General features: G+C 43.3%; 1 protein-coding gene across 2 annotated transcripts in view; it reads left to right on the top strand.

The window, feature by feature from the left end:
* Positions 1–14,361, top strand: part of LOC118364095 (U5 small nuclear ribonucleoprotein 40 kDa protein-like) — a 46,346-nt gene that overhangs the window by 30,387 nt on the left and 1,598 nt on the right. For both annotated transcript variants that reach the window (XM_035745335.1, XM_052486464.1), the window contains exons 5-10: positions 10,820–11,045; positions 11,370–11,478; positions 11,909–11,940; positions 12,067–12,166; positions 13,844–13,909; positions 14,225–14,317. In XM_035745335.1, coding sequence (XP_035601228.1) covers positions 10,820–11,045; positions 11,370–11,478; positions 11,909–11,940; positions 12,067–12,166; positions 13,844–13,909; positions 14,225–14,317 — 626 coding nt within the window. The remainder of the gene's footprint in view (positions 1–10,819; positions 11,046–11,369; positions 11,479–11,908; positions 11,941–12,066; positions 12,167–13,843; positions 13,910–14,224; positions 14,318–14,361) is intronic.

Genomic DNA, 14,361 nt, shown 5'->3' with positions numbered 1-14,361 from the left:
ACATCCAAACTACTTTGTGAAAAATGATCATATGTAAATCTGAAATGTCATAAACTACAAATTGCAAGAACAGATCCCTTTGGGCTCATACTCTATGTTTAGATCATGTGTAATTTAGCCTATTAAACACACTATTATTATCCTATTATCCATCCACCTGACAGGTGTGGCATATCGAGAAGCTGATTAAACAGCATGATCATTACACAGGTAGGTAGGTGTACATTGTGCTGCACTCCTTAGCTGTCTTCATAGGATAACTATTTTTAGTTCCAGGGAGAACCCTTTTTGGTTCCACGTGGAAGCCTTTTGGGTTACATGTAGAACCCTCTGTGGAACCCAAAAGTGTTCTACCTGGAGGGTTATTCAAAGGGTTTTCCTAGCCGAATAACCATTTTAGTTTCTAGATAGCACCTTTTTTTCTAAGAGTGTGGGGACAATAAAAGGCCACTCTAAAATGTGCAGTTTTGTCACATAACACAATGCCACAGATGTATCAAGTTTTGAGAGAGAGTGCAATTGGCATACTGACTGCAGGAATGTCCGCTAGCTGTTTCCATAGAATTGAATGTTAATTTCTCTACCATAATCTGCCTCCAACGTTGTTTTAGAGAATTTGGCAGCATGCCAAACCTCCACATCCGGCTTCTTCACCTGCAGGATTGTCTGAGACCAGCCACCCGTACAGCTGATGAAACTGTGGGTTTGCACGATCAAATAATTTCTGCAAAAACTGTCAGAAACCGTCTCAGGGAAGTTCATCTGCGTGCTCATGCTAGTGTCGTGTGGGCAAGCGGTTTGCTGATGTCAACGTTGTGAACACAGTGCCTCATGGTGGTGTTGGGGTTAAGGTATGGGCAGGCATAAGCTACGGACAATGAACACATTTGCATTTTATCGATGGCAATTTGATACCGTGACGAGATCCTGAGGCCCATTGTCGTGCCATTCATCCGCCGCCATCACCTCATGTTTCCAGCATGATAATGCACGGATCATGTTGCAAGGATCTGTACATAATTCCTGGAAGCTGAAAATGTCCCAGTTCTTCCATGGCCTGCATTCTCACCAGACATGTCACCCATTGAGCATGTTTAGGATGCTCTGGATCGATGTGTATGAAAGTGTGTTCCAGTTCCCGCCAATATCCAGCAACTTCAGACAGCCGTTGAAGAGGAGTGGGACAACATTCCACAGGCCACAATCAACAGCCTGATCAACTCTATGCGAAGGAGATGTGTCGCGCGGTGTGAGGCAAATGGTGGTCAAACCAAATACTGACTGGTATTCTGATTCACGCCCCTACTTAAAAAAAAAAAAGGTATCTGTGACCAACAGATGCATATTTATTTGTATTCCCAGTCATGGGAAATCTATAGATTATAGCCTAATGAATTTGTTTCAATTGACTGATTATCTTATATGAACGGTAACTCAGTAAACCTTTGAAATTGTTGCATGTTGCGTATTATATATATATTTTTTAATAGTTCAACTACCACCAAGCTACTGCAAAATGTAGTTTACCTTTTAGTCATTTAGCAGATGGTCTTATCCAGAGTGTACATTTTCATATTTTTTGTACTGGTTCCCCGTGGGAATAGAACCCACAATCCTGGCATAGCAAGCACCATACTATACCAACTGAGCCACATGGGATAAATTACTTATTTCATTACTAATTGAATTAGTTAAATTACTAGTTGAACTACTCCGCAACACTGCTACTAACCTTGAACGGAAATGTATGTTCTAGTCATTCTAATTCTATGCACAATAACAAGTCTGTTTTTGTTCCACGCAGACTTAGTCAAAATGCTCAGATTTCAACTGCTATCGTAACTCAAAATGCTTCTGACTGAACGAATGTGATTCTCAAGGACCGGAGTTGGCTGTCCCTATAGAATAGCCTCAATTCTTCGGGGCATGGACTCTACAAGGTGTCGAAAGCGTTCTACAGAGATGCTGGCTCATGTTGACTCCAATGCTTCCCACAGTGGTGTCATGTTTGCTGGATTTCCTTTGGGTGGTGGACCATTCTTGATTGACACGGGAAACTGTTGAACATGAAAAATCCAGCAGCGTTACAGTTCTTGACACAAACCAGTGCGCCTGGCACCTACAACCATACCCCATTCAAAAGCACAATTCAAAAGTGGATTTAACAAGTGACATCAATAACGGATCATAGCTTTCATCTGGAATCACCCGGTCAGTTTATGTCATGGAAAGAGCAGGTGTTCTTAATGTTTTGTATACTCAGTGTACAATCACGCCTGACAAGGCCAGTGAAATAAACGCCTCGTTGGAAGTCCCGCTGTCCACAGGTGATACACGTTAGGTTCGGATTCATTCCTTCAATTTAATACCGCTCTTCATCGAGCCCAGAAATGGGGGGGGGCACACAGGTGTTGCAACTCGTTTCCCTCCTTCAGGGAACAATAGTTATAGTCATAATATTACGTTCCCTTTCAGTTGGTCAACTTCAGTACAACATACTATGGAGAAATATAATCACACCCCGAGCCGACCCCAAAAGATACTAAATGAAACAGCCCATGGCAGACCACCCAGATGTGACCCCGCCAGATGTGACAGTCTGGGTATTACGCACAGTGACTTTCCCCGGTCCCAGCCATAATAAGCACGCTGTGGGCTACACGGGGAGAAGTGACATCCAAGTGATAAAACCTCACAAAAGTGTATGGTGAAGCCCAACTTGCTGCAGCACAAATATCTCCTGTAGTTAACCCTTTAAACAATGCCCTAGATGCTGCCAGACCCCTGGTGCAGTGGGCACGTACACCGCTAGGGAGAGACGCTGCTTAGAGAGCGCCTTGCTGCGAGGTGGATTAGCAAAACAGACAAAAAGCTGCTCAGATAACCGGATATCCCGGGTCCTTTCAATGTATGTGCGTAAAGCTGGCACTGGACACTGGATATGGAACCTCTGTTGTTTTTCAGAAGGAGGCGAAAAGGAAAATAGTTCAAAAGCTAACGACCTGTAGGAAATAGCCATGACTTTTGGGGCGAAGGCTGCATTTGGACGTAACGTAACCTTGGAGTTGCCTGGGGCATACAGGAAGGGTGTACAGATAATGCGTGGAGGTCCCTAACACATTTAGCCAAGTCCAAAGCCATGAGCAGGGAGGTTTTGTAGAAGAGGATCTTCAGATCCACAGACTCCAGAGTGCCTCCAAAACCAGCGCCAAGTCCCATGCGAGCGCAGTAGGTTTAGAAACCAGTCCGAGACTGCGTAACCTTTCAGGAACCGCACCACCAGGTTTTGAGCCCCCAGTGAGGTTCCGTCAATTCCCACATGAGCCCATAGCGGCTATGTGCACTTTTAAAGTGGAGAATGCTTCAAAAGCTCCCGTAGGAACATAAGGATGTTCCTCACAGAGCTCTGAAAAGGAACCAGTGCTTTATCTTAGTACCACAGCTAAAACATTTGCCACTTATAGTCATACAGCCCTCTCACCCTTGCAGACTGAATGGTAGCAATAACACCTCTAGCCATCAGATTGGCTCTTTCAGGGGCCAGGCCCATAGGAAACAAATACTCAGCCTCACAAGCCAAACGTGCCCGTGCGCCTGGGACACCAAGTCCCCATGCAACAGGAGTTGCCACCGGTCCCCACCTAAAAAGGCAAATGATCTCTGTGAACCAAGGCTGCCTGCCCCCTGACAATAGCAGAGGGTCCCCACCAATGGGCCATAGCCCATAGGCCTGACAGGGACACCCGAAGCGGCTGTAATAGCTGGGGGCTCGTGAGCATTCTGAGTTTGGCTCTGAGGTGCTTGCTGAGGGCACGTAGGTCTAGAATGGGATGCAAAGTCCCATCCATTTTCGTAACCATGAAATACAGTCTGTACCAGCCATCCCAGATCTTCAACATAGGAACCACTCGGAACAACTTGCCTGCTTCTGGAGACGGGAGGATTTTTCATCTCAAAACGGAAGCTGAGGCCTCGGGAACAGTCGACGTGATGATGCTGCAGAAGCGTGCGGGACGCACAACAAATTGTAGCCTGTACAAGGGACACTTTTCATCGAACTCACATGCGAGAGACACAACATGTTTGACACCTGTGAACACTGTGGAACTTGGTTGAAAAAACTGTTTATGTGCCATGGTTTGCTTAAAGCCCAGCCCACTCTGGGTACACAGGCTCCAGTGATCAGTGACAGTGCCACATGGGGGTACTGTTGTCACAACGAGCCTCACTTGGTTGAGGTGGGAAGATGCGTTCCGGTAACTGGCTGGACCACACGCATTAAATATAGACACATAGAAAAAACTTTATCATGTTGGTTACCCCACCGACCGTCGTAGGTACAGGTGACAAAGCGCCTAGTAACCTAGCTGGAAATGGGACACACACAGGTCTCTACAGTGCAGCCATTTTACTCGCAAATGAGCCTAGAAATTGATGTGTGCAACTGAAACAGACAAGTATGAGCACATGTGCAAGTTGTGATTTGTAGCAAAAATAAATGCTGCCGTAGCTATTTTCAAGGTATTTCTGACGTTTTGTCTCATAGCTGGTAGCTAATCGCACAAAGAACTATGAATCCCATCAGATTAATCTTTCAGCACTGGCACTGTTGTTGCTGCTCAAGGTAATACCACCACTCATGCAGCAACGGGGCTGAGAGCACTGTGAGTGAAGGGCTGAAAGAGTCATTTTTAGCATAGAAGTTGGTCGAATTTACCCGAAAGTCTACTAAAGTGTTTCTTGGCTATTTATAGCGTTTTGGTCAAAGTCTTTAGTCAGCCACCAATTGTGCAAGTTCTCCCACTTAAAAAGAGAGAGAGGCCTGTAATTTTCATCATAGGTACACTTCAGCCATGACAGACAAAATTAGGGAAAAAAATCCAGAAAATCACATTGTAGGATTTTTTAGGAATTTATTTGCAAATTATGTTGGAAACTAAGTATTTGGTCACCTACAAACAAACAAGATTTCTGGCTCTCACAGACCTGTAACTTCTTCTTTAAGAGGCTCCTCTGTCCTCCACTCGTTACCTGTATTAATGGCACCTGTTTGAACTTTTTATTAGTATAAAAGACACCTGTCCACAACCTCAAACAGTCATACAAACAGTCAAACTCCACTATGGCCAAGACCAAAGAGCTGTCAAAGGACACCAGAAACAAAATTGTAGACCTGCGCTAGGCTGGGAAGACTGAATCTGCAATAGGTAATCAGCTTGGTTTGAAGAAATCAACTGTGGGAGCAATTATTAGGAAATGGAAGACATACAAGACCACTGATAATTTTCCTCGATCTGGGGCTCCACGCAATATCTCACCCCGTGGTGTCAAAATGATCACAAGAACGGTGAGCAAAAATCCCAGAACCACACGGGGGGACCTAGTGAATGACCTGCAGAGAGCTGGGACCAAAGTAACAAAGCCTACCATCAGTAACACACTACGCCGCCAGGGACTCAAATCCTGCAGTGCCAGACGTGTCCCCCTGCTTAAGCCAGTACATGTCCAGGCCCGTCTGAAGTTTGCTAGAGAGCATTTGGATGATCCAGAAGAAGATTGGGAGAATGTCATATGGTCAGATGAAACCAAAATATAACTTTTTGGTAAAAACTCAACTCGTCGTGTTTGGAGGGCAAAGAATGCTGAGTTGCATCCAAAGAATACCATACCTACTGTGAAGCATGGGGGTGGAAACATCATGCTTTGGGGTTGTTTTTCTGCAAAGGGACCAGGACGACTGATCCGTGTAAAGGAAAGAATGAATGGGGCCATGTATCGTGAGATTTTGAGTGAAAACCTCCTTCCATCAGCAAGGGCATTGAAGATGAAACGTGGCTGGGTCTTTCAGCATGACAATGATCCCAAACACACCGCCCGGGCAATGAAGGAGTGGCTTCGTAAGAAGCATTTCAAGGTCCTGGAGTGGCCTAGCCAGTCTCCAGATCTCAATCCAATAGAAAATCTTTGGAGGGAGTTGAAAGTCCGTGTTGCCCAGCAACAGCCCCAAAACATCACTGCTCTAGAGGAGATCTGCATGGAGGAATGGGCCAAAATACCAGCAACAGTGTGTGAAAACCTTGTGAAGACTTACAGAAAACGTTTGACCTCTGTCATTGCCAACAAAGGGTCAAAGTATTGAGATAAACTTTTGTTATTGACCAAATACTTATTTTCCACCATAATTTGCAAATAAATTCATTAAAAATCCTACAATGTGAATTTCTGGATTTTTCTTTCTAATTTTGTCTGTCATAGTTGAAGTGTACCCATGATGAAAAGTACAGGCCTCTCTCATCTTTTTTTGCACAATTGGTGGCTGACTAAATACTTTTTTGCCCCACTGTAATTTGAGTCAATTGGAGTTGTACCTTTGGATGTATTTCAAGGCCTACCTTCAAACGCAGTGCCTCTTTGCTTGACATCATGGGAAAATAAAAAGAAATCAGCCAAGACCTCAGAAAAATAATTGTAGACCTCCACAAGTCTGGTTCATCCTTGGGAGCAATTTCCAAAATGCCTGAAGGTACCACGTTCATCTGTACAAACAATAGTACGCAAGTATAAACACCATGGGACCATGCAGCCATCATAAGTCTCAGAAAGGAGACGTGTTTTGTCTCCTAGAGATGAACGTACTTCGGTGTGAAAATTTCAAATCAATCTCAGAACAACAGCAAAGGACCTTGTGAAGATGCTGGAGGAAACAGGTACAAAAGTATCTATATCCACAGTAAAACGAGTCCTATATCGACATAAACTGAAAGGCCGCTCAGCAAGGAAGAAGCCACCACTCCAAACTGCCGTAAAAGAAAGCCAGACTACGGTTTGCAACTGCACATGGAGACAAAGATGGTACTTTTGGGAGAAATGTCCTCTGGTCTGATTAACCAAAAATAGAATTGTTTGGCCATAATGACCATCGTTATGTTTGGAGGAAAAAGGGGGAGACTTGCAAGCTTAAGAACACCATCCCAACCATGAAGCACGGGGTGCATAATGTTGTGGGGGTGCTTTGCTGCAGGAGGGAATGGTGCGCTTCACAAAATAGATGGCATCATGAGGCAGGAAAAGTATGTTAATATATTGAAGCAACATCTCAAGACATCAGTCAGGAAGTTAAAGCTTGGTCACAAATGGGTCTTCCAAATGGACAATGAACCCAAGCATACTTCCAAAGTTGTTACAAAATGGTTTAAGAACAACAAAGTCAAGGTATTGGAGTGGCCATCATAATAAAGCCCTTACCTCAATCCTTAAGAAAATGTGTGGGCAGAGCTGAAATAGCATGTGCGAGCAAGGAGGCCTACAAACCTGACTCAGTTACACCAGCTCTGTCAGGAGGAATGGGCCAAAATTCACCCAAGTTATTGTGGGAAGCTTGTGTAAGGCTACCTGAAATGTTTGAACCAAGTTAAACAATTGAAAGGCAATGCTACCAAATACTAATTGATTGTATGTAAACAAACTTCTGACCCACTGGGAATGTGATGAAAGAAATAAAAGCTGGATTAAATCATTCTCTCCACTATTATTCTGACATTTCACATTCTTAAAATAAAGTGGTGATCCTAACTGACCTATGGCAGGGAATGTTTACTCGGATTCAATGTCAGGAACTGAAATTGAGTTCAGGTGCATCCTGTTTTCATTGATCATCCTTGAGATGTTTCTATAACTTGATTGGTCTCCACCTATGGTAAATTCAATTGATTGCACATGATTTGGAAAGGCACACACTTGTCTATTGTTAGGTTCTACTTCTCAGAGTAAAAAACTCTGAACACTATGAAAGATTAACCAAGTTTATTATTCCCGGAGGATCAATACAGCTGCATTAGACAAAACCATTTTCACACAAGCACTGATATTTAACCGTTCCTCATAGGCTTGAGTCTGCTACATGTCTGTAGAAACATAATTCTTTACTGCTAGGCAAGACACTAGTGATACAGGCCATAACCATTTATATCTCCCTGAAGGTGACCGGACCTGACCTCAACCCCCCTCCATCACTAATCCATGGCTCTCTCCCCTTATCAATGCCTGCCACATGTAATCGCTTCCCTGCACTCAACACATTCCAAGCTTAATTGCACACATGATATACCTCCCTCCTATAACCATTAACTTCTGGTGTAGACCCTCTAAATAACAGCACTCCATTAGTGACATGAATAAGTATATTTTCATATTCTCAGAACCCAACAGTATAAGGTCCACATTTGACAGTGCATGTCAGAGCAAAATCCAAGCAATGAGGTCGAAGGAATTGTCTGTAGAGCTCCAAGGCAGGATTGTGTCAAAGCACATATCTGGGGAAGGGTACCAAACAATTTCTGTGGCATTGAAGGTCTCCAAGAACACAGTAGTCTCCATCATTCTTAAATGGAAGAAGTTTGGAACCACCAAGACTCTTCCTAGAGCTGGCCGCCTGGCCAAACTGAGAAATCGGGGGAGAAGGGCCTTGGTAAGGGAGGTGACCAAGAACCCAATGGTCACTCTGACAGAGCTCTAGAGTTCCTCTGTGGAGATGGGAGAAACTTCCAGAAGGATAACCATCTCTGCAGCACTCCACCAATCAGGCCTTTATGGTAGAGTGGCCAGACTGAATCCACTCCTCAGTAAAAGGCACATGACAGCCCGACACCTAAAGACTCTCAGACCATGAGAAACAAGATTCTCTGGTCTGATGAAACCAAGATTGAACTCTTTGGCCCGAATGCCAAGTGTCACGTCTGGAGGAAATCTGGCACCATCCCTACGGTGAATCATGATGGTGGCAGCATCATGCTGTGAGGATGTTTTTCAGCAGCAGGGACTGGGAGACTAATCAGGATTGAGGCAAAGATGAACGGAGCAAAGTACAGAGAGATTCTTGATAAAAACCTGCTCCAGAGCGCTCAGGACCTCAGAATGGGGGAAGGTTCATGTTCCAACAGGACAACGACCCGAAGCACACAGCCAAGACAACACAGGAGTGGCTTCAAGACAAGTCTCTGAATGTCCTTGAGTGACCCAGCCAGAGCCCGGACTTGGAACCCGATCAAACATTTCTGGAGAGACCTGATAATAGCTGTGTAGTAACGCTCCCCATCCAACTTGAAAGAGTTTGAGACGATCTGCAGACAGGTATGGAAGAAACTCCCCAAATACAGGTGTGCCAAGTTTGTAGCGTCATACCCAAGAAGACTCAAGGCTGTAATTGCCAAAGGTGCTTCAACAAAGTACTGAGTAAAGGGGATGAATATGTATGTAAATGTGATATTTCTATTTTTATTCTTTATACATTTTGTAAAAAAAATTAAAAAACAGTTTTTCCTTTGTCATTATGGGGTATTGTTTGTAGACTGATGAGGGGGGATAAAATCATACATTTTAGAATAAGACTGTAACGTAACAAAATGTGGAAAAAGTCAAGGAGTCTGAATACTTTCCAAGTACACTGTAAATACTTTATTCAAGTCATGTCTCATCCTATATAACTACTGCTGTACGTATACTGTCTATACATGCTTATATGTTGATATGTTTATATACGTTATATGTATATATTTGTATTCCAGTTTCTAACATCGTTCTGATATTTCTTAATAAAAACATTTAATAATATCTGGATTATGTGTGTTGTTTTAAATGTTTTATTGCTAGGTGTTGCTGCAGTGTTGGAGCTATCTCTTCGAGTAGCCTCCCATACCCCAAGGTGCACAGGAACCAGGTTGGGAGCGGGCAGCCACCACATACCCCACGCCCAGTTAGACAAGTCCTTTGCTCCGACCACCAATCCAACTCTGCCTCCTTGCACCTCGGCTGGGCCGAGGTAATTCCAAGATTTCTCAAGAACGCTACACATCTTTCCAAGGAGTTTGCACGCAGTACGTGGCTATGCGCACGCGAATGGTTCGATGGAGGGCTTCCTGCGAGTGTTCCAAGCTAAGACAAACTATACATAGATCATGAGCGTCTTTCAGAGAAATGTTATAGTCACATGACTGGGGACATGATCTCGACCCCGAACCCAGCTTGTAGCCATCGTCATCTTTGTCGTTTTCTTAGCCATTTTACTCATTGCACCAACAAATTGAAGAAAAAGTAATAGTTTGTGATTAAAAGGCTTTTGAAAACAAGTACAAAATTCAGCACACAACGTCCAGGGGCTGAGCACACTCTACCACTATAAAGCAATCTAGTTTTCCAATTGTTTTGTTTTACTAGAGCGAATCGTTCCGGTTCACACCGACATGAAGAAAGGAATAATTGAAGGAATAAATCCGAGCCTCATGCTTATCACCTGTGGAAGGTGGCCTTGTCAGGCATGATTGTGTATCCTTCAACCGAAGCCGTGAAAGTGCGACTCCCTATAGTATGTTGTACTGAAATTGACCGATTGAAAGAGAGCTATTGATAGACATGCATCATTGGGATTCTCTAATATACAGAAAACTATAAAAGTTATCTATTTCATGTGCAGTATGTTTCGTACTTTGGGTCTCCTGGATCCCAGACCACAGACAAACCCAGCCATTGATGATTAGCTCTGCATGAAGTTCCCCCCCAGACCGCCAGTGACACAATCTAGCTTTCAGCTTCAGTGCACACATAGTATTCCCTAGCGTGGGTCTGCAGCTGGGGCTAAATTCCTTAACAGTTGCAAAATGTGAAAACTGCAAGGGTGTGAGTACTTTCACTAGACACTGTGTGTGGTGAAATCCCACTAACTAACACATAATCATGCATCGATGTCAATGGGAGAAATAAGGATTCTCCTCTGTATTGACATGGACAATTACCAACTCCTTCTCTCCTGTGTCGCTTCCTCGAGATGCCAGCGGCAATGTGAGGAGCTGGTACGTGTGGGGAGGAGAGTGTTTGTGGGGGGTGAGAGATGTGGGGGAGACTGGAGGTGGAGAGGGAGGAGGTGGACAGAGACAGACCCTCTCGCTCTCCATCTCCGCCTCTGGAGAGAAAGCAGCCACAGGGGGGTCCGACTCAGCCATTCATCTGTATGACCTCTCCACTCACCAGAGACTGATGACCTGCAAGGCCAGGTGGGTAAAACATTAGTAATCCCTGAAAGCAAAATGTTCTACAATACAATTTTTTCCTGATGTGGAACATTATGACAATTTTATCATTATTTAAAATAAAACATTTGAATGTGCCTGAGTCTGGTGTTGTGGTTAGCCCCCCGGACCAAATATACTCCTAGCGAAGTGGGTACTAATTAGCACTTCTCATCTGTCTATTCCAGTGTGCTGTCAAATAAATACAAAATATGTGAGAAGGTCGGAACTCCAATCTTCCTTTACAAAATAAACACATTTTGAGTTACTTTAGGTCGTTGTATTTATTTTCCACCATTTTATTTTCAGCTCCACAAGAACAGTTATGGATGGACATTGTTTTCGGGTTTTCGCAGTGACTTTTCACCCAGAGATGGAGAGAGAATTCATCTCTGGGGGTTGGGACAACACCATACAGGTAACAATTGCAGTTTACTGTATAGAATCCCAAAATCTTAAGAAGCTTGATTTGTGGTTTGTGAACACTAGTCTGGTCTAGTAACTAGAGACCACATTCATACATTTGTTCTAGGACAGGGGTGTCAAACTCTGATTCCTGCAGGCCTGTGTATCTGTTGGCTTTTGTTATTGATGTTATTTATTGTAAATTCGTATTCAGTTAAGACCTAGAGCGGTGACAATGACATTAATTGATCATTGAAGTACAAGGTAGGAGTGCTAACCTGCAGACACATGGCCCTCCAGGAATTTTCGTTTGACACGCCTGTTTAAGTAGATCAATTTAGAAACTGCCGTGGCAAGCAAGGTGATTTTCCCGGGAAAGTCATCCAATTCAATTAATTACATTTATTTAAAATATCTGTCTAATAATATTTGTCTTCTCACAGTTTTGGGATACCAGACAGCAGCACTCTGTCAGGTAAAACTGTAATTGTTTTATTTGTCTTCAATCATTATGGTTTATGCGTCAGGATTATGGTGTATGCATCCAGATTAGCCATGGACAGGTTCTATAAGGCATTATCTTTGTCTACCCTGCTTTTAGGATGCTTTCGGGTCCTCACGTGTGTGGTGATACGCTTCAGATCGATCCAGCTGTCAACCACATCCTGTCTGGCTCCTGGAGGAGGGACAACGCACTGGAGGTGACAACACAGCAACAAAAAAAATAGGGTTGGGTCGTAACGGATTACATGTAACAGGGATGACGTAATCAGAATACAAAGATTAAGTCACAGCCCAGATAACTTTAGAAAAATGTGCAGACATATTACAGTAAAAAAATTCAATGAAAAACACTCGATTCAACTTGTCAAGGGCTTGATGATTATTTGACGAGTAGAATTAGGTGTGCTTGTCTAGGGCCACAACAAAACTATGTACTGTTGGGGGGTACTCAAGGACCAGAGTTGGGAAACAGTGTACTAGACTGTAATAGTATTTAAATGAATTATTTAAAATAAAATGTGGGTTGGGAAAGCTTTCCCTGGAACTTGACAGTGCAGCTGACCTCTCAGCCGTGATGCCAGTAAATCAAGAAGATGCAGGAGGAAGTTGAGCCAGCACTTTCCCAAGATTGATGGTTCCCACTAGCCACAGTGTGTGTATATGGTTAACATTTATGAAAACAAAAATAAGCTTTTTGGTCTTAATTTAAGGATAGGGTTAGGCATAAGGTTAGCAGTGTGTTTAGGGTTAGGATTAAGGTTAGGGTTAGGTTTCGAATCAGATTTTAAGAAGAGAAATAGGTTGGGTTTATGACTTTGCCACTTGTCCAGATAGTGACGACCAAGATTGCTGGAGGGTTATTTAGAGATTGAATTTACACTGAATATACCAAACATAAGGAACACCCCCCTTTTGTCCTCAGAACAGCCTCAATTTGTCAGGGAATGGACTCTACAAGGCGTCGAAAGCGTTCCACAGGGATGCTGGCCCATGTTGACTCCAATGCTTCCCACAGCTGTGTGAGGTTGGCTGGATGTCCTTAGGGTGGCGGACCATTCTTGATACACACGGGAAACTGTTGAGCATGAAAACCCCAGCTGCGTTGCAGTTCTTGACACAAACTGGTGCACCTGGCACCTACTACCACACAGTACCGTGTTCAAAGGCACCTACGTTTTTTTGTCTTTCCCATTCACCCTCTGAATTCCACACATAAACAATCCATGTCTCAATTGTCTCAAGGCTTAGAAATCCTTGTTTGACCTGTCTCCTCCCCTTCATCTACACTGATTGAAGTGGATTTAACAAGTGACGTCAATAAGGGATCATATTTGTACCTTTCACCTGGATTCACCTCGTCAGTCTATGTCGTGGAAAAATAGGTGTTCTAATGTTTTGTATACGCAGTGTATCTGTTTGCAGCATAAACTGAGAAGGCAGTTGCAGGCTAACCAAGGATAGTCATCCAGAAGTAATCCGATTTTATTCAGTACATACTGAGAGGTTAACGGTAACCTTTCTCATGGTTAAAGGTTCAAGATCTGTCTCGTTACAGTAAATCACATAATCCTGCAATCATTGTCTCTGACTTTGACAAACATGTTATTGTTTTCGTCTTAATACAACATGGTTTCCCCTCCGCTCAGGTACTGTAGCTTTACACAAACTTTAACAATTGTTTTCCTATTTCAATCAATGTGATTATTATCTCCATATTGATACCAGGGCATGACCCTAAAACTATAGCTTATTACACAATGTATTGGGACATTTGGGTGCCAAAGTGGGTGCAGACAAAGACAGCTGCATAGCATGCATATATGCATAGCATGCACACTTATCTCTCTCTTGCACTTTTTCTCTCTCTCTTTTAGATCTGGGATTATGTCTCAGGTCAGAAAGTGACTGAAGTGCCTCATGACTACCAAGGAGAGAGCAAAGTGAGTCCATCAATATAGCCGCACAAAAAATGATCTAAACCTCAACTACTATTCCAAAGGTTATATCTAGAACTTAATACGTTTTTTCGGCTGTCCCCATTGGAGAGCCCTTTGAATAACCCTTTTGGGTTCTAGGTACAACTGTTTTCGATTCCATGTAGAACCCTTTCCGCAGAGGGTTCTACGTGGAACCAAAAGTGTTCTACCTGGGAAAACACAAGGGTTCTTCAACGGGTTATCCCATTGGGACACCCAAAGAACCCTTCTGGAATTATTTGTTCTAAAAGTGCTTGTGTCAAATTGTTGTTCACACAGATCTACACATGCCATTGGCTTGGACAGGATCATATCGTGGCAGCTGGAAGCCAATCAAATATGCTGAGAGTCATTAACAGGTGTACTATGACGGTTAGTATATTGGTATTTTAGGTACAGTATAAAGTAGTAAAGTT

This window comes from Oncorhynchus keta, chromosome 3 (genome assembly GCF_023373465.1).
Source record: "Oncorhynchus keta strain PuntledgeMale-10-30-2019 chromosome 3, Oket_V2, whole genome shotgun sequence".
Lineage (NCBI taxonomy): Eukaryota > Metazoa > Chordata > Actinopteri > Salmoniformes > Salmonidae > Oncorhynchus > Oncorhynchus keta.
The sequence above is the reverse complement of the archived record's forward strand: the minus strand, read 5'-3'. Positions and strand labels throughout refer to the sequence as shown.